Source organism: Oncorhynchus nerka, linkage group LG22 (assembly GCF_034236695.1).
Source record: "Oncorhynchus nerka isolate Pitt River linkage group LG22, Oner_Uvic_2.0, whole genome shotgun sequence".
In the NCBI taxonomy this organism is placed as follows: Eukaryota; Metazoa; Chordata; class Actinopteri; order Salmoniformes; family Salmonidae; genus Oncorhynchus; species Oncorhynchus nerka.
Genome location: NC_088417.1, coordinates 23,329,405 through 23,347,243, shown reverse-complemented (window position 1 = coordinate 23,347,243; position 17,839 = coordinate 23,329,405). Strand labels below are relative to the sequence as shown.

The window sequence follows — 17,839 nt, the reverse complement described above, 5'->3', positions numbered from 1 at the left end:
GCCCTAACACTACACAGCTGATTCAAATGATCAAAGCTTGATGATTAGTTGATTATTTGAATCGCCTGTGTAGTGCTAGGCAAAAAACGAAAACGTGCACCCCTTGGGGTCCCGAGGACCGAGTTTGGGAAACCCTGGGTTAGGCATTAACTCTGAATGGTTAAGGTAAGTGTTAAGATCTGCGATAGCCTTAAAATAAAAATATCGAAAACAACTTTCGATTGCTGGATCCGGACATGCAACTTTTGGCACCAGAGGTAAGTTTCGGCATTAACTCTGATAGGCTTAAAACAAAAATATATAAAACTACTTTCAATCATTGGATTTGAACATGCAACTGTTGGCACCAGAGGTAGATGCTTACGCTCATCTACAACACCCTAGTAAAAGCGAAACCTGAAGGTAACAGAGCTCACTGTTGCCCCTAGTGGCCGGTTTCCACATCTAACTTCCTCAGACATGGATGCACATCAAATACTGACTTGTTTCATGGGTGCAGCCCAGCAATCATGCATCAGTTCAGCCCTTCAGTTAAAGGAAAACTCCACCTCAAAACTATCTTTTGATATTTGTTTAGTCCATTGTTGATACACTCCCAAAATGTTTTGCATGTCAGTGTGAAAAATGTCACGCTGCTTGTTTAGCGAGAACCAGCTCCTCCCAATTTGGCCCATACACAAACTCGGGACCTCTGTCTTGCTAGCACACGTCTTCCCTCAACTGTTTTACCCGATCGTACCACCTCAAAAGCGAACTAATGAGGCAACACAAGAGGGACACTTCAGGCTGACAGAGTTTCACACATTGCCATGTGCTACATTCAACAGGGGCCTCCCGAGGGGCACAGCGGTCTAAGGCACTGCATCGCAGTGCTAGAGGTGTCAGTACAGATCCGGGTTCGATCCAACCCATGAGCCGGCACAAGAAATTGGCACAGCGTAGTCCGGGTTAGGGGAGGGTTTGGTTGGCTGGGATGTCCTTGTCCCATCGCGCTCTAGCGACTCCTTGTGGCGGCCGGGCGCATGCACGCTGACTTCGGTTGCCAGCTGTGCAATGTTTCCTCCGACAGATTTGGTGCGGCTGGCTTCCGGGTTAAGCAGGTCAGTGTGTCAGGAAGCAGTGCGGCTTGGCGGGGTAGTTTTTCGGAGGACACGTGGCTCTCGACCTTCGCCTTTCCCGAGTCCGTACAGGAGTTGCAGCAATGGGGACAAGACTGTAATCACGAAATTGGAGAGAAAAAAGTGTCAAAAGTACCAAAAATAAAGAAATAAATAAAAACGTACTCAACGGCGACCCCAGCATTGAGCTAAGCGCCACTGTAGATCCGGGTCACGGCACCACTGTAAAGGGCATCTCGCTGCTTGCTTAGCGAGTACCACCTCAACCCGATTTGGCCCATAACTGGTGTGAACTCAGGACCTCACAAACACCTGACCGCCCTCCTCAAGCATCTTAGTCAATCTCGCCACCTCAAAAGCTAGCGGGAGACTTCAGGCTGAGGAGTAAGTTTCACACATCCCATCCCATCCCATCCCAACATACAGTATATAACCTTCAAAATACAGAAATACAGAAATATGCGTTTTGCATCACATGATGCTGCGTTTTGCAACATACCTGCTGTATTTTTGTATTTTGAAAGTTATATACAATATATATTGAAAACTTGATTGCTGACATGCAAAACATTTTAGACTATGTCAACAATTAACTAATGAAACAAATACCCAAAGATAGTTTTTGGGTGGAATTTTCCTTTAACTGAAGGGCTGAACTATGATGCATGATTATTTAACTCAACAAAATAACCCATATTTGGATAGGCCAATATAATGTCTTTATTATTGTTGTTGTTGTTGTAATTATTATTATTATTATTGTTACTATTGTTGGGCTATTATAATTATTATTAGCAGCATATTATTTGAAGGCCTACAATATCCTTTTGAAATCCAAAAGGAAAATCGAATACTGAGTTCAATCCATCGGAACCGGGTTCCACCGCAAGCTTTGTTTTTCTCCGTTTCTCCAAAATTAAGTTTAACAGCTAAAATATATAAAGCTTCTCTTTCCCCGACGCGAGCCAATCAGGGGATATAACACACGTCAATGCGAACACGCGGAGAGCGGGGCTTGAGCCAGCCAACAGTTTCTGTCATTAACTGTGGGTAGGGAGGGATAGTGAGAGGAACAATCTCGGAACGTCAGAGAGAGAGAGGGAGAGAGAGAGAGTGAGGGAAAGAGAGAGAAAGAAAGAGAGTGAGGGAGGGTGAGTGAGGATCATATTTAGGCTACTGCCGCTCTCCTGTCAAATAAGCGCTTCACTAAACAGATCAAAATGACTAGTCAGTTCGAAGAAGATATCCACGACCGGGGAGAATGTAAGAGTAAATCGCCCACTCTGCTCTCCTCCTATTGTATAGACAGTATTCTGGGCCGACCGAGCCCCTGTAAAGTCAGGCTGATAGGGGCGCAAAGTTTGACAGCTCTACCCGGGAGACAGGAGCACGACAAGCAGACCGAAGGTAAGACAACCCTGCTTATGAAAACATGACTCGCCAACTTGGGAAAGGGTTGCTGAATATAGGCAATATAACGGTGTGTGTTTATAACATGATAATAAACCATCAACATAAAGCATTGGCTACAGCTGACTGCAGAATGGGAGTAAACATTTGCTAATAATGGTCCATCAGATGTAAAAGTGTCTGAGGTTGTGCGACAGTGGAAAATAAGATATCTGTCAACTTTATCGTCGATACGATACATAGGCTACTCAAATGTGCATGCAATTGTAGACAGAAATAATACATTTTCAAGTTTATTCAAACATTCTCACTTTAATGCATTGTGCATAACTTTGCATTGGACTATGCGCCTTGTTGCGCTCCGGTCTCCATTTGCTTTTCCTGCACTTACACATGTCTCGTCATCCTCTCCATACCTTTGACACCCTCACTATCGGCTCGACTAAAGATCCCCTATCCCTAGACACAGACATGCACCTTCCACCAAAGATGCGCCGGCTCTACGGACCAGGGGGGAAGTACCTGGACCACGGCCGGGGTTTAGTTCATGACATAGGGGAGAAATTGGACAAGGAGAGGCTCCTGGTGGACCAAGCCTGCGAGAGCCTCAAAATCATCCAGGCTCCACAGGTGAGCATCAGCCGGAGCAAATCGTACAGGGAGAACGCGTCCCTGATCCGGGGAGAGGGAGGCCAGAGTCCCACTGAAGGGCCGGAAGATGGGCCTAGACTAAGGCTGGGCGAGTTAGGGTCGATGAAGTTTGACGAGGACGCGGGAAAAGAGGAGGAGAGCTGCGGGGAGACGATGGGTCTCTCCCCGAAGGACGACGAGAGGGAGAGCCTCCACGCCGGAGATGGAGACGTGAGGGACGGCGAGGACAGCGTGTGTCTGTCGGCAGGCAGTGATTCGGAGGAAGGAATGCTAAAACGCAAGCAAAGAAGATACAGGACTACATTCACCAGCTATCAGCTGGAGGAGCTGGAGAGGGCTTTCCAGAAGACACACTACCCCGACGTCTTCACCAGGTACAGTATTATCTACAGTTACAGCACAAACTCAGGTATTCATTCATATGCAACATCCCTAATATTAACGCCATCATTTTTGTAACACCTACAACAATGTCACCCAACCATGACAACATTTCGTTAAATGCACGTTTTGGATAGACGTTTCTATTTCACGGTACACTTTTTTCGTCTGAGCCTCATTAGTTGTATGCTACATAACGAACAACAAGTAGCAGTGTGCCTACTTTAGTAATAATACTAATCATAATAATAATAACGGAATAGTTGAAGTTGGAAAATATAACATTATTTTATCTTTACAGAGCCTGAGATACAACTACCAGAGGCAAACATATAACTCAGAATAATGTGAAAGAATGTCACATCTGCTATATCAACTTTTATAACATGAGGTCAAAACACGCATAAGCCTTGTCATTTATGATACCTATATTTGAATTGTGATGTATGTGGTAACAACATTAAAACCCTTTATCGTCACTATTTATTTATGTAATAAATAGTAGGCCTAGAAAACAGTCCACTTTTTATCCACTTAGGTAATTCAACCCAGCTATAATTCGAGACTGATGAGTTAACACCTACCATGTAGCGGAATCAGTGCCTTGCATAAGGCAGAACAATAGCTTAAAGTGGGAGAACCAATCCGTTTTGTCACATTTACCTAATCTCATTGTTATCGGCGATATGGATATTATTCTCATATGGAAAATTAGCTGGTGGCAGCTCGTCCGTGCGCACTGCTGATCTATTCAACGAAATGTAGGATTCTGAGCCTGCCCAAGCTCAAGAGTATAAAACGCACACACACACATACACCCACACACATGCACACACACGATGACGCGCACGTCAACTCTTTCTTTATTCATTCATTAGCTGAAGGTCTAGGCTACGCATCTCGAGAGAACAGAGAACGTGAAAACAGCATTTCACACAAATCATCTGTTCCTGACAATTAAAGGCAAATAATGTTTTTGGCAGTGTCAAATATTAAATCGTGTCTATTTTTTCATTTTTGTTAAGGCTACACATATAATTCTATTTCAGACTCATTATGTTTTGCTCCACAATCACGTCATGGAATGCAATAGTTTTTCTTCTGACTGATGAATTGAGAGTAAGTCACTGCTAAGGCTGCTCTAAATAAAAAATAAAAATAAAAATAAATGTTTAAATGTAACCTTTATTTAACTAGGCAAGTCAGTTAAGAACAAATTCTTATTTACATTGACGGCCTACCGGGGAACAGTGGGTTAACTGCCTTGTTCAGGGGAAGAACGACAGATGTATCTCTATTTATCTTGTCAGATCGGGGATTCGATTCAGCAACCTTTCGGTTACTGACCCAACGCTCTAACCACTAGGCTACCTGCCTCTAGATACGTTTTTTTAAATGACATTTTTTTAAACATTTTTTATACACGAGTAAGTCCTACTTCTTTTTTTGATGCAATAGACTACAAAATGTAGGCCTTTAAGGGAATTTCAAATGTAAGTATTTTTTTCAACCATTAATGAAAACCTAATATTATTGTAAAAGCAAATGTATTCTAGCTAGGCCTATGTGTTTTCAGGACCCCACATGTAGAGTTGAATATTTCGATTTGAGATGAGATTTTTCTCATTAGCCTATTATCTTATTATAATTGTACTATTACAGAATGGAATATTACTATGCATAATGAAATGTACAACAGGCTTCAGAATGTCAAAATTTTTTCATGCATGCAGCAGACAGACTGGTTAGCCTATCACTTTCAGTAAGGTAAATCATCTGTAGAACACGTTCAAGATAAGGAATATAAATTATGTTTTAAACGGGGATTTGGAAAATATTATTTAACAATGGCAACATGAGCCAAATAATAAATATGCTATTGTTGATCGATGTTTTTGTGCGTTTATTATTTCTAAGGCGAAATTGTGGTAATCAATTTGTGCATGTATAGACTTCTATTTCAGCCAAGCGCATGATGTCTTTGTAATAGTTTGGATGTCATTATTTCCAAATTCCACCATTATGTTGTTCCACTGACTCTAAAGAAAGCCATTGTATAAGGCAGCTATTATGGGGAAAAAAGACAGATTACAATACAATCACCCTGACAATTTTCCTCAAACCATCGTAAGGAAAATAGCATAAAGGACCGTCGTTTCTCTGTGGGTTTTCGGTGTCTAAAAAAATAACTATTTTCTTGTATTGTTACGGGTGCGGGAGAGATAAAAAAAAATCGAGTTCTTGATCAAAAACGGTAACCTCTTTTCTTGCCTTTTCAGAGAAGAGCTTGCGATGCGGCTGGATCTGACCGAGGCGCGCGTCCAAGTAAGTGGCTTTTTAACGTTTTATTGCTGCAATTACGGCTGACTGTCGCTTTCAACTAAAATTGTTATATAATAACACTTAAACATTTCAAATAGGTTATTGAAATAAATAGGCTACCAAATTAGAAACGAATATAAAGGCCAGTACAACTTAGGCTTAGAGTATGTAATGAAACAATTCCTATTTTATTATTATTAGGTCTTTGTCTTGTTATAATAATCAAAAACGTCAAATGCATATTTATACAATGTAGGCCTAACATAATTTCCAAGCATCTTCATATTTACACCTTCATAGAATCATAATTTTACTAAGTCTGTAATTATTTGTATTTCCCAATATTCCTACGTTATTTGCTGTTTTTTTGTGTTGACATGACGCATACAATAAAGTTGGCACAAGTTCAGGCCTTTAGCAGTAGCTATATGGATAAAAGTCTTTATGAGGGTCTGAGTGATTTACGACCCTGAAATGTGTTAAATGACCCCAATCGCTGCGTAGCGAAGCTCCATCCTGTTATTGGAAGTTATTACATGCACCGAGGGACGTTTTAACGGTAATTAAGCGGACGCGGACGATTCATAAAAGCGCACTTAGTCCAAGAGCAAACACGAGCTATTCTCAGGGAGAAAATGGTGTTTGAATTACCATCGCCGGAACGAGAGAGAGAGAGAGAGAGAGAGAGGAGGTGTATGAGGTGGAGAGGGAGGAAGAGAGAGAGGGAGGGGGAGATGGAGATGGAGAGAAAGAGAAGAGGGGAGGGGGAGAAAGGGGTGGCTGCAGAATAATGCTATTTGATTTCTCATTTTGTGATTGCAATAGAGCCGCATTGATCCGATGCTTTGCACTTGGAGCGAATGAGGGACCATTAAAGGTGTTTGCTCCCCCCCCTCTCCTATCTCTCCATAGAGAGCGTGGCTTGCATGTATTAGCCCAGGGCTCATAACCAAAGAGACAGTTCAAACACAGCGATGCTCCATCCGGGGTTACGGCCGGTATAAAACAACAGATGTCCCTTCGCCGGACCGTAGGTGAACAAATCACTTAACGGGCGCCATCGGGAGGTGATAAAACTCGTACATTCCCGAGGGGCCGTGTAATGCTAAACAGCTTCCAACGGAATAGTGTGTGTGTGTGTGTGTGTGTGTGTGTGTGTGTGCGCGCGCAGGGCTAATATCGTTCACTTTCTCTTACTGTTGACATTTTCTTCCATTGTTAGAGCCCCTGTTTCAGCAGCGCAATAGGCAAGAGGGGAGGGGGGGGCGTGGGAAAGTTAAATACCCTTTGGAAATGACTTGTTCAACATTTTGAAGAATTTAATTTAAAGCGCATTAATTGTTATTGGACTCTGTTCAGCTGCTATTCTCCCCATCTTTTGTTAACACGGTTCTTAATTACGGCGCGCCACACCGATCTCAGTCTATCAGTCAGACTGCAGGGGGAACTGATTTTAATTAGCTAACTTTAGACTAACGGACCATGAGGGAGCGCGGGTTTTAGTGCTTGTGTAATTACCGCTGACTTTCTGCCTGTTTGTCACCTCATGAACCAGAGCGATGGGATCTTCCGTTTACACAGGAGCTTGTGCTCGAGCAGGTTCGATGTGGCACAGCAAGGGTTTCCCGGTCTTCCAAATATAGGCAGCTGCCTAAATAACCTTGTCACCTTATATCGCTCCAAAGTTGTTCATGTTTCTCAATATCAATTTGTAGGAAGCCAGCATAGGCAGACACCTTTGTTTTTATTCTGCTAAAATGTATCTATTCAATCAATCTAATAAACCTATACAAAATTAAATGTAGCCTACGTATTTCTATGTTAGCTAACCTCTGACCTCTCTCCCACTCTCTCTCTATAGGTATGGTTTCAGAATCGTCGTGCTAAGTGGCGTAAGCGTGAAAAGGCAGGTGTCCAGACACACCCCTCTGGACTCCCTTTCCCTGGCCCCCTGTCAGCCGCCCACCCCCTCAGCCACTACCTGGATGGGGGTCCCTTTCCCCCACACCCTCACCCTGTCCTAGAGTCTGCCTGGACAGCTGCTGCTGCCGCAGCAGCTGCATTTCCTGGTCTAGCTCATCCCCATAGCAACCACTCAGGCCAGCACCTAGGGACACCGCTGGGCCTCGGAACATTCCTGGGTACAGCCGCTATGTTCCGTCACCCTGCCTTCATGGGACCCACCTTCGGCAGGTGAGACAATAGGTACCTCTACTTTCATAAACTTGTATACTTAACACCTGTACTGTACCCTATAACACCACCTCACACCTGTACTGTATCCTATAATACCACCTCACACCTGTACTGTACCCTATAACACCACCTCACTACTGTACCCTATAACACCATCTCACACCTGTACTGTACCCTATAACACCACATCACACCTGTACTGTATCCCATAACACCACCTCACAACTGTACCCTATAACACCACCTCACTACTGTACCCTATAACACAATCTCACACCTGTACTGTATCCTATAACACCACCTCACACCTGTACTGTACCCTATAACACCACCTCACTACTGTACCCTATAACACCATCTCACACCTGTACTGTACCCTATAACGCCACCTCACTACTGTACCCTATAACACCATCTCACACCTGTATCGTACCCTATAACACCATCTAACACCTGTACTGTACCCTATAACACCACCTCACACCTGTACTGTACCCTATAACACCACCTCACACCTGTACTGTACCCTATAACACCACCTCACACCTGTACCCTATAACACAACCTCACACCTGTACTGTATCCTATAACACAACCTCAAACATGCACTGTATCCTATAAAACCACCTAACACCTGTACTGTACCCTATAACACCACCTCACTACTGTACACTATAACACCATCTCACACCTGTACTGTATCCGATAACACCACCACACACCTGTACCCTATAACACAACCTCACACCTGTACTGTATCCTATAACACAACCTCAAACATGCACTGTATCCTATAAAACCACCTAACACCTGTACTGTACCCTATAACACCACCTCACTACTGTACACTATAACACCATCTCACACCTGTACTGTATCCTATCACACCACCTCACACCTGTACCCTATAACACCACCTCACACCTGTACTATATCCTATAACACCACCTCACTACTGTGTACCCTATAACACCACCTCACACCTGTACTGTATCCTATAATACCATCTCACACCTGTACTGTACCCTATAACACCACCTCACTGTACTGTACCCTATAACACCACCTCACACCTGTACTGTATCCTATAACACCACCTCACTACTGTACCCTATAACACCACCTCACTACTGTACCCTATAACACCACCTCACTACTGTACCCTATAACACCACCTCACTACTGTACTGTACCCTATAACACCATCTCACACCTGTACTGTACCCTATAACACCATCTCACACCTGTACTGTACCCTATAACACCACCTCACACCTGTACTGTACCCTATAACACCACCTCACTACTGTACTGTCACTACTGTACCCTATAACACCATCTCACACCTGTACTGTATCCTATAACACCACCTCACACCTGTACTGTACCCTATAACACCACCGCACACCTGTACTGTATCATTTAACACCACCTCACTACTGTACCCTATAACACCATCTCACACCTGTACTGTATCCTATAACACCATCTCACACCTGTACTATAACACCACCTCACACCTGTACTGTATCCTATAACACCACCTCTGTACTGTACCCTATAACACCACCTCACACCTGTACTGTATCCTATAATACCACCTCACACCTGTACTGTACCCTATAACACCACCTCACTACTGTACCCTATAACACCATCTCACACCTGTACTGTACCCTATAACACCACCTCACTACTGTACCCTATAACACCACCTCACTACTGTACCCTATAACACCACCTCACTACTGTACCCTATAACACCACCTCACACCTGTACTGTACCCTATAACACCACCTCACTACTGTACTGTACCCTATAACACCATCTCACACCTGTACTGTACCCTATTACACCATCTCACACCTGTACTGTACCCTATAACACCACCTCATTACTGTACTGTACCCTATAACACCACCTCACACCTGTACCCTATAACACCATCTCACACCTGTACTGTACCCTATAACACCACATCACACTTGTACTGTATCCCATAACACCACCTCACAACTATACCCTATAACACCACCTCACTACTGTACCCTATAACACAATCTCACACATGTACTGTATCCTATAACACCATCTCACACCTGTACTGTACCCTATAACACCACCTCACTACTGTACCCTATAACACCACCTCACACCTGTACTGTATCCTATAATACCACCTCACACCTGTACTGTACCCTATAACACCACCTCACTACTGTACCCTATAACACCATCTCACACCTGTACTGTACCCTATAACACCACCTCACTACTGTACCCTATAACACCACCTCAGACCTGTACTGTATCCTATAACACCACCTCACACCTGTACTGTACCCTATAACACCACCGCACACCTGTACTGGATCATTTAACACCACCTCACTACTGTACCCTATAACACCATCTCACACCTGTACTGTATCCTATAACACCATCTCACACCTGTACGGTACCCTATAACACCACCTCACACCTGTACTATATCCTATAACACCACCTCACTACTGTAGCCTATAACACCATCTCACACCTGTACTGTACCCTATAACACCATCACACCTGTACTGTATCCCACACCACCTCACTACTATACCCTATAACACCACCTCACTACTGTAACAACACCATCTCACACCTGTACTGTATCCTATAACACCACCTCACACCTGTACTGTATCCTATAACACCACCTCACACCTGTACTGTACCCTATAACACCACCTCACACCTGTACTGTACCTCACCACCTCACACCTGTACTGTATCCTATAATAACACCACCACACCTGTACTGTACCCTATAACACCACCTCACTACTGTACCCTATAACACCATCTCACACCTGTACTGTATCCTATAACACCACATCACACCTGTACTGTATCCCATAACACCACCTCACAACTGTACCCTATAACACCACCTCACTACTGTACCCTATAACACAATCTCACACCTGTACTGTATCCTATTACACCACCTCACACCTGTACTGTACCCTATAACACCACCTCACTACTGTACCCTATAACACCATCTCACACCTGTACTGTACCCTATAACACTACACCTCAACACCACCTGTACTGTATCCTATAACACCAACTCACACCTGTACTTTACCTATAACACCACCTCACTACTCTGTTGCCTATAACACCATCTCACACCTGTATCGTGCCCTATAACACCATCTCACACCTGTGCTGTATCCTATAACACCACCTCACACATGCACTGTATCCTATAAAACCACCTCACACTTGTACTGTACTATAACTGTCACTACTGTACACTATAACACCACCTCACACCTGTACTGTATCCTATAACACCATCTCACACCTGTACTGTATCCCTATAACACCACCACACCTGTACTGTACCCTATAACACCACCTCACCTGTACTGTACCCTATAACACCATCTCACCTGTACTGTACCCTATAACACCATCCTCACACCTGTACTGTACCCTATAACACCACCTCACTACTGTACCCTATAACACCACCTCACACCTGTACTGTGCTGCCCTATAACACCATCTCACACCTGTACTGTATCCTATAACACCACCTCACACCTGTACTGTATCCTATAACACCACCGCACACCTGTACTCACACACCACCACTACTGTGCCCTATAACACCATACACCTGTATCACACCATCTCACACCTGTACTGTGCCCTATAACACCACCTCCTATATCCTATAACACCACCTCACTACTGTACCTATAACACCACCTCACACCTGTACTGTATCCTATAATACCACCTCACACCTGTACTGTGCCTATAACACCTCACCAACACCATCTCACACCTGTACTGTGCCCTGTACCTCACTACTGTACCCTATAACACCACCTCACACCTGTAACCCTGTACTACTGTACCCTATAACACCACCACACCTGTACTGTACCCTATAACACCACCTCACTACTGTACTGTACCCTATAACACCATCTCACACCTGTACTGTACCCTATAACACCATCTCACACCTGTACTGTATCCTATAACACCACCTCACCTGTACTGTACCTATAACACCACCTCACACCTGTACCCTATAACACCATCTCACACCTGTACTGTACCCTATAACACCACATCACACTTGTACTGTATCCCATAACACCACCTCACAACTATACCCTATAACACCACCTCACTACTGTACCCTATAACACAATCTCACATGTACTGTATCCTATAACACCATCTCACACCTGTACTGTATAACACCACCTATGTGCTGTACCCTACACCACCTCACACCTGTACTGTATCCTATAACACACCTGTACTGCCCTCTCTAACACCACCTCCTACTGTGTACCCTATAACACCATCTCACACCTGTACTGTACCATAACACCACCTCCTGCTACTGCCCTATAACACCACCTCACCTGTACTGTATCCTATAAACACCACCTCCACACCTGTACTGTATCATTTAACACCACCTCCTATAAACACCATCTCACACCTGTACTGTATCCTATAACACCACCTCACACCTGTACTGTATCCTATAACACCACCTCACTACTGTACCCTATAACACCATCTCACACCTGTACTGTGCCCTATAACACCACCTCACACCTGTGCTGTGCCCTATAACACCACCTCACAACTGTACCCTATAACACCACCTCCTGTTGTACCCTATAACACCAATCTCACACCTGTGCTGTGATCTATAACACCATCTCACACCTGTACTGTGCCTATAACACCACCACCTGTACTGTACCCTATAACACCACCTGTAATCTATAACACCACCTCACACCTGTACTGTATCCTATAATACCTCACACCTGTACTGTATAACACCTGTAACCTATAACACCATCTCACACCTGTACTGTACCCTATAACACCACATCACACCTGTACCCATATCCCAGAACACACCTCACCTGTACTATAACCTATACCTCACCTGTACTGTGCCCTATAACACCATCTCACACCTGTACTGTACCCTATAACACCACCTCACACCTGTACTGTGCCCTGTAACACCACCTCACACTACTGTGCCTATAACACCACCTCACACCTGTACTGTATCCTATAATACCACCTCACACCTGTACTGTGCCCTCTAAACACCACCTCACTACTGTGCCTATAACACCATCTCACACCTGTACTGTATCCTATAACACCACATCACACCTGTACTGTATCCTATAACACCACCTCACACTGTACCCTGTAACACCACCTCACTACTGTGCCCTATAACACAATCTCACACCTGTACTGTATCCTATTACACCACCTCACACCTGTACTGTACCCTATAACACCACCTCACTACTGTACCCCTATAACACCATCTCACACCTGTACTGTACCCTATAACACCACCTCACTACTGTACCCTATAACACCACCTCAGACCTGTACTGTACCCTATAACACCAACTCACACCTGTACTTTACCCTATAACACCACCTCACTACTGTACTGTACCTATAACACCATCTCACACCTGTACTGCCCTATAACACCATCTCACACCTGTACTGTACCTTATAACACCACCACACCTGTACTGTATCCTATAACACCACCTCACAACTATACTGTAACCTATAACACCATCTCACACCTGTACTGTATCCTATAACACCATCTCACACCTGTACTGTATCCTATAACACCACCTCACACCTGTACTGTACCCTATAACACCACCTCACTACTGTACCCTATAACACCACCTCACACCTGTACTGTATCCTATAATACCACCTCACACCTGTACTGTACCCTATAACACCACCTCACTACTGTACCCTATAACACCATCTCACACCTGTACTGTACCCTATAACACCACATCACACCTGTACTGTATCCCATAACACCACCTCACCTGTGCTGTACCCTATAACACCACCTCACTACTGTACCCTATAACACCATCTCACACCTGTACTGTATCCTATTACACCACCTCACACCTGTACTGTACCCTATAACACCACCTCACTACTGTACACTATAACACCATCTCACACCTGTACTGTATCCTATAACACCATCTCACACCTGTACTGTATCCTATAACACCACCTCACACCTGTACTGTACCCTATAACACCACCTCACTACTGTACTGTACCCTATAACACCATCTCACACCTGTACTGTACCCCATAACACCATCTCACACCTGTACTGTACCCTATAACACCACCTAACACCTGTACTGTACCCTATAACACCACCTCACTACTGTACCCCATAACACCACCTCACTACTGTACCCTATAACACCATCTCACACCTGTACTGTATCCTATAACACCACCTCACACCTGTACTGTACCCTATAACACCACCGCACACCTGTACTGTATCATTTAACACCACCTCACTACTGTACCCTATAACACCATCTCACACCTGTACTGTATCCTATCACACCATCTCACACCTGTACGGTACCCTATAACACCACCTCACACCTGTACTATATCCTATAACACCACCTCACTACTGTACCCTATAACACCACCTCACACCTGTACTGTATCCTATAATACCACCTCACACCTGTACTGTACCCTATAACACCACCTCACTACTGTACCCTATAACACCATCTCACACCTGTACTGTACCCTATAACACCACCTCACTACTGTACCCTATAACACCACCTCACTACTGTACCCTATAACACCACCTCACTACTGTACCCTATAACACCACCTCACACCTGTACTGTACCCTATAACACCACCTCACTACTGTACTGTACCCTATAACACCATCTCACACCTGTACTGTACCCTATTACACCATCTCACACCTGTACTGTACCCTATAACACCACCTCATTACTGTACTGTACCCTATAACACCACCTCACACCTGTACCCTATAACACCATCTCACACCTGTACTGTACCCTATAACACCACATCACACTTGTACTGTATCCCATAACACCACCTCCGCAACTATACCCTATAACACCACCACTACTGTACCCTATAACACAATCTCACACATGTACTGTATCCTATAACACCATCTCACACCTGTACTGTACCCTATAACACCACCTCACTACTGTACCCTATAACACCACCTCACACCTGTACTGTATCCTATAATACCACCTCACACCTGTACTGTACCCTATAACACCACCTCACTACTGTACCCTATAACACCATCTCACACCTGTACTGTACCCTATAACACCACCTCACTACTGTACCCTATAACACCACCTCAGACCTGTACTGTATCCTATAACACCACCTCACACCTGTACTGTATAAACACCACCTCACTACTGTACCCTATAACACCATCTCACACCTGTACTGTATCCTATAACACCATCTCACACCTGTACGGTACCCTATAACACCACCTCACACCTGTACTATATCCTATAACACCACCTCACTACTGTAGCCTATAACACCATCTCACACCTGTACTGTACCCTATAACACCACATCACACCTGTACTGTATCCCAGAACACCACCTCACAACTATACCCTATAACACCACCTCACTACTGTACCCTATAACACACTCACACCTGTACTGTATCCTATAACACCATCTCACACCTGTACTGTATCCTATAACACCACCTCACACCTGTACTGTACCCTATAACACCACCTCACTACTGTACCCTATAACACCACCTCACACCTGTACTGTATCTATAATACCACCTCACACCTGTACTGTACCCTATAACACCACCTCACTACTGTACCCTATAACACCATCTCACACCTGTACTGTACCCTATAACACCACATCACACCTGTACTGTATCCCAGAACACCACCTCACAACTATACCCTATAACACCACCTCACTACTGTACCCTATAACACAATCTCACACCTGTACTGTATCCTATAACACCATCTCACACCACACCTCACACCTGTACTGTACCCTATAACACCACCTCACTACTGTACCCTATAACACCACCTCACACCTGTACTGTGCCCTATAATACCACCTCACACCTGTACTGTACCCTATAACACCACCTCACTACTGTACCCCTATAACACCATCTCACACCTGTACTGTACCCTATAACACCACATCACACCTGTACTGTATCCCATAACACCACCTCACAACTGTACCCTATAACACCACCACACTACTGTACCCTATAACACAATCTCACACCTGTACTGTATCCTATTACACCACCTCACACCTGTACTGTACCCTATAACACCACCTCACTACTGTACCCTATAACACCATCTCACACCTGTACTGTGCCCTATAACACCACCTCACTACTGTACCCTATAACACCACCTCAGACCTGTACTGTATCCTATAACACCAACTCACACCTGTACTTTACCCTATAACACCACCTCACTACTGTACTGTACCTCATAACACCATCTCACACCTGTATCGCCCTATAACACCATCTCACACCTGTACTGTATCCTATAACACAACCTCACACATGCACTGTATCCTATAAACCACCTCACACTTGTACTGTACCCTATAACACCACCTCACTACTGTACACTATAACACCATCTCACACCTGTACTGTATCCTATAACACCATCTCACACCTGTACTGTATCCTATAACACCACCTCACACCTGTACTGTACCTATAACACCACCTCACTGTACTGTACCCTATAACACCACCTCACACCTGTACTGTATCCTATAATACCACCTCACACCTGTACTGTACCCTATAACACCACCTCACTACTGTACCCTACACCATCTCACACCTGTACTGTACCCTATAACACCACATCACACCTGTACTGTATCCCATAAACACCACCTCACAACTGTACCCTATAACACCACCTCACTACTGTACCTATAACACCATCTCACACCTGTACTGTATCCTATTACACCACCTCACACCTGTACTGTACCCTATAACACCACCTCACTACTGTACCCTATAACACCATCTCACACCTGTACTGTACCCTATAACACCACCTCACTACTGTACCCTATAACACCACCTCAGACCTGTACTGTATCCTATAACACCAACTCACACCTGTACTTTACCCTATAACACCACCTCACTACTGTACTGTACCTCATAACACCATCTCACACCTGTATCGTACCCTATAACACCATCTCACACCTGTACTGTATCCTATAACACAACCTCCATGCACTCCTATAAACCACCTGTACTGTACCCTATAACACCACCTCACACTATAACACCATCTCACACCTGTACTGTATCCTATAACACCACCACACACCTGTACCCTATAACACCACCTCACTACTGTACCCTATAACACCACCTCAGACCTGTAACGTACCCTATAACACCATCTCACACCTGTACTGTACCCTATAACACCACCTCATTACTGTACTGTACCCTATAACACCACCTCACACCTGTAGTGTACCCTATAACACCACCTCACACCTGTACTGTATCCTATAACACCACCTCACTACTGTACCCTATAACACCACCTCACACCTGTACTGTACCCTATAACACCACCTCACTACTGTACTGTACCCTATAACACCATCTCACACCTGTACTATATCCTATAACACCACCTCACTACTGTAGCCTATAACACCATCTCACACCTGTACTGTACCCTATAACACCACATCACACCTGTACTGTATCCCAGAACACCACCTCACAACTATA

General features: G+C 44.3%; 1 protein-coding gene across 1 annotated transcript in view; it reads left to right on the top strand.

Moving 5' to 3' along the window:
• The first annotated feature begins 2,212 nt into the window (after window positions 1–2,212).
• Window positions 2,213–17,839, top strand: part of arxa (aristaless related homeobox a) — a 40,772-nt gene continuing 25,145 nt past the window's right edge. Inside the window, 4 exon segments of the mRNA XM_029625937.2 lie at window positions 2,213–2,525; window positions 2,977–3,553; window positions 5,840–5,885; window positions 7,744–8,075. Coding sequence (XP_029481797.2) covers window positions 2,339–2,525; window positions 2,977–3,553; window positions 5,840–5,885; window positions 7,744–8,075 — 1,142 coding nt within the window. The 5' untranslated portion in view covers window positions 2,213–2,338.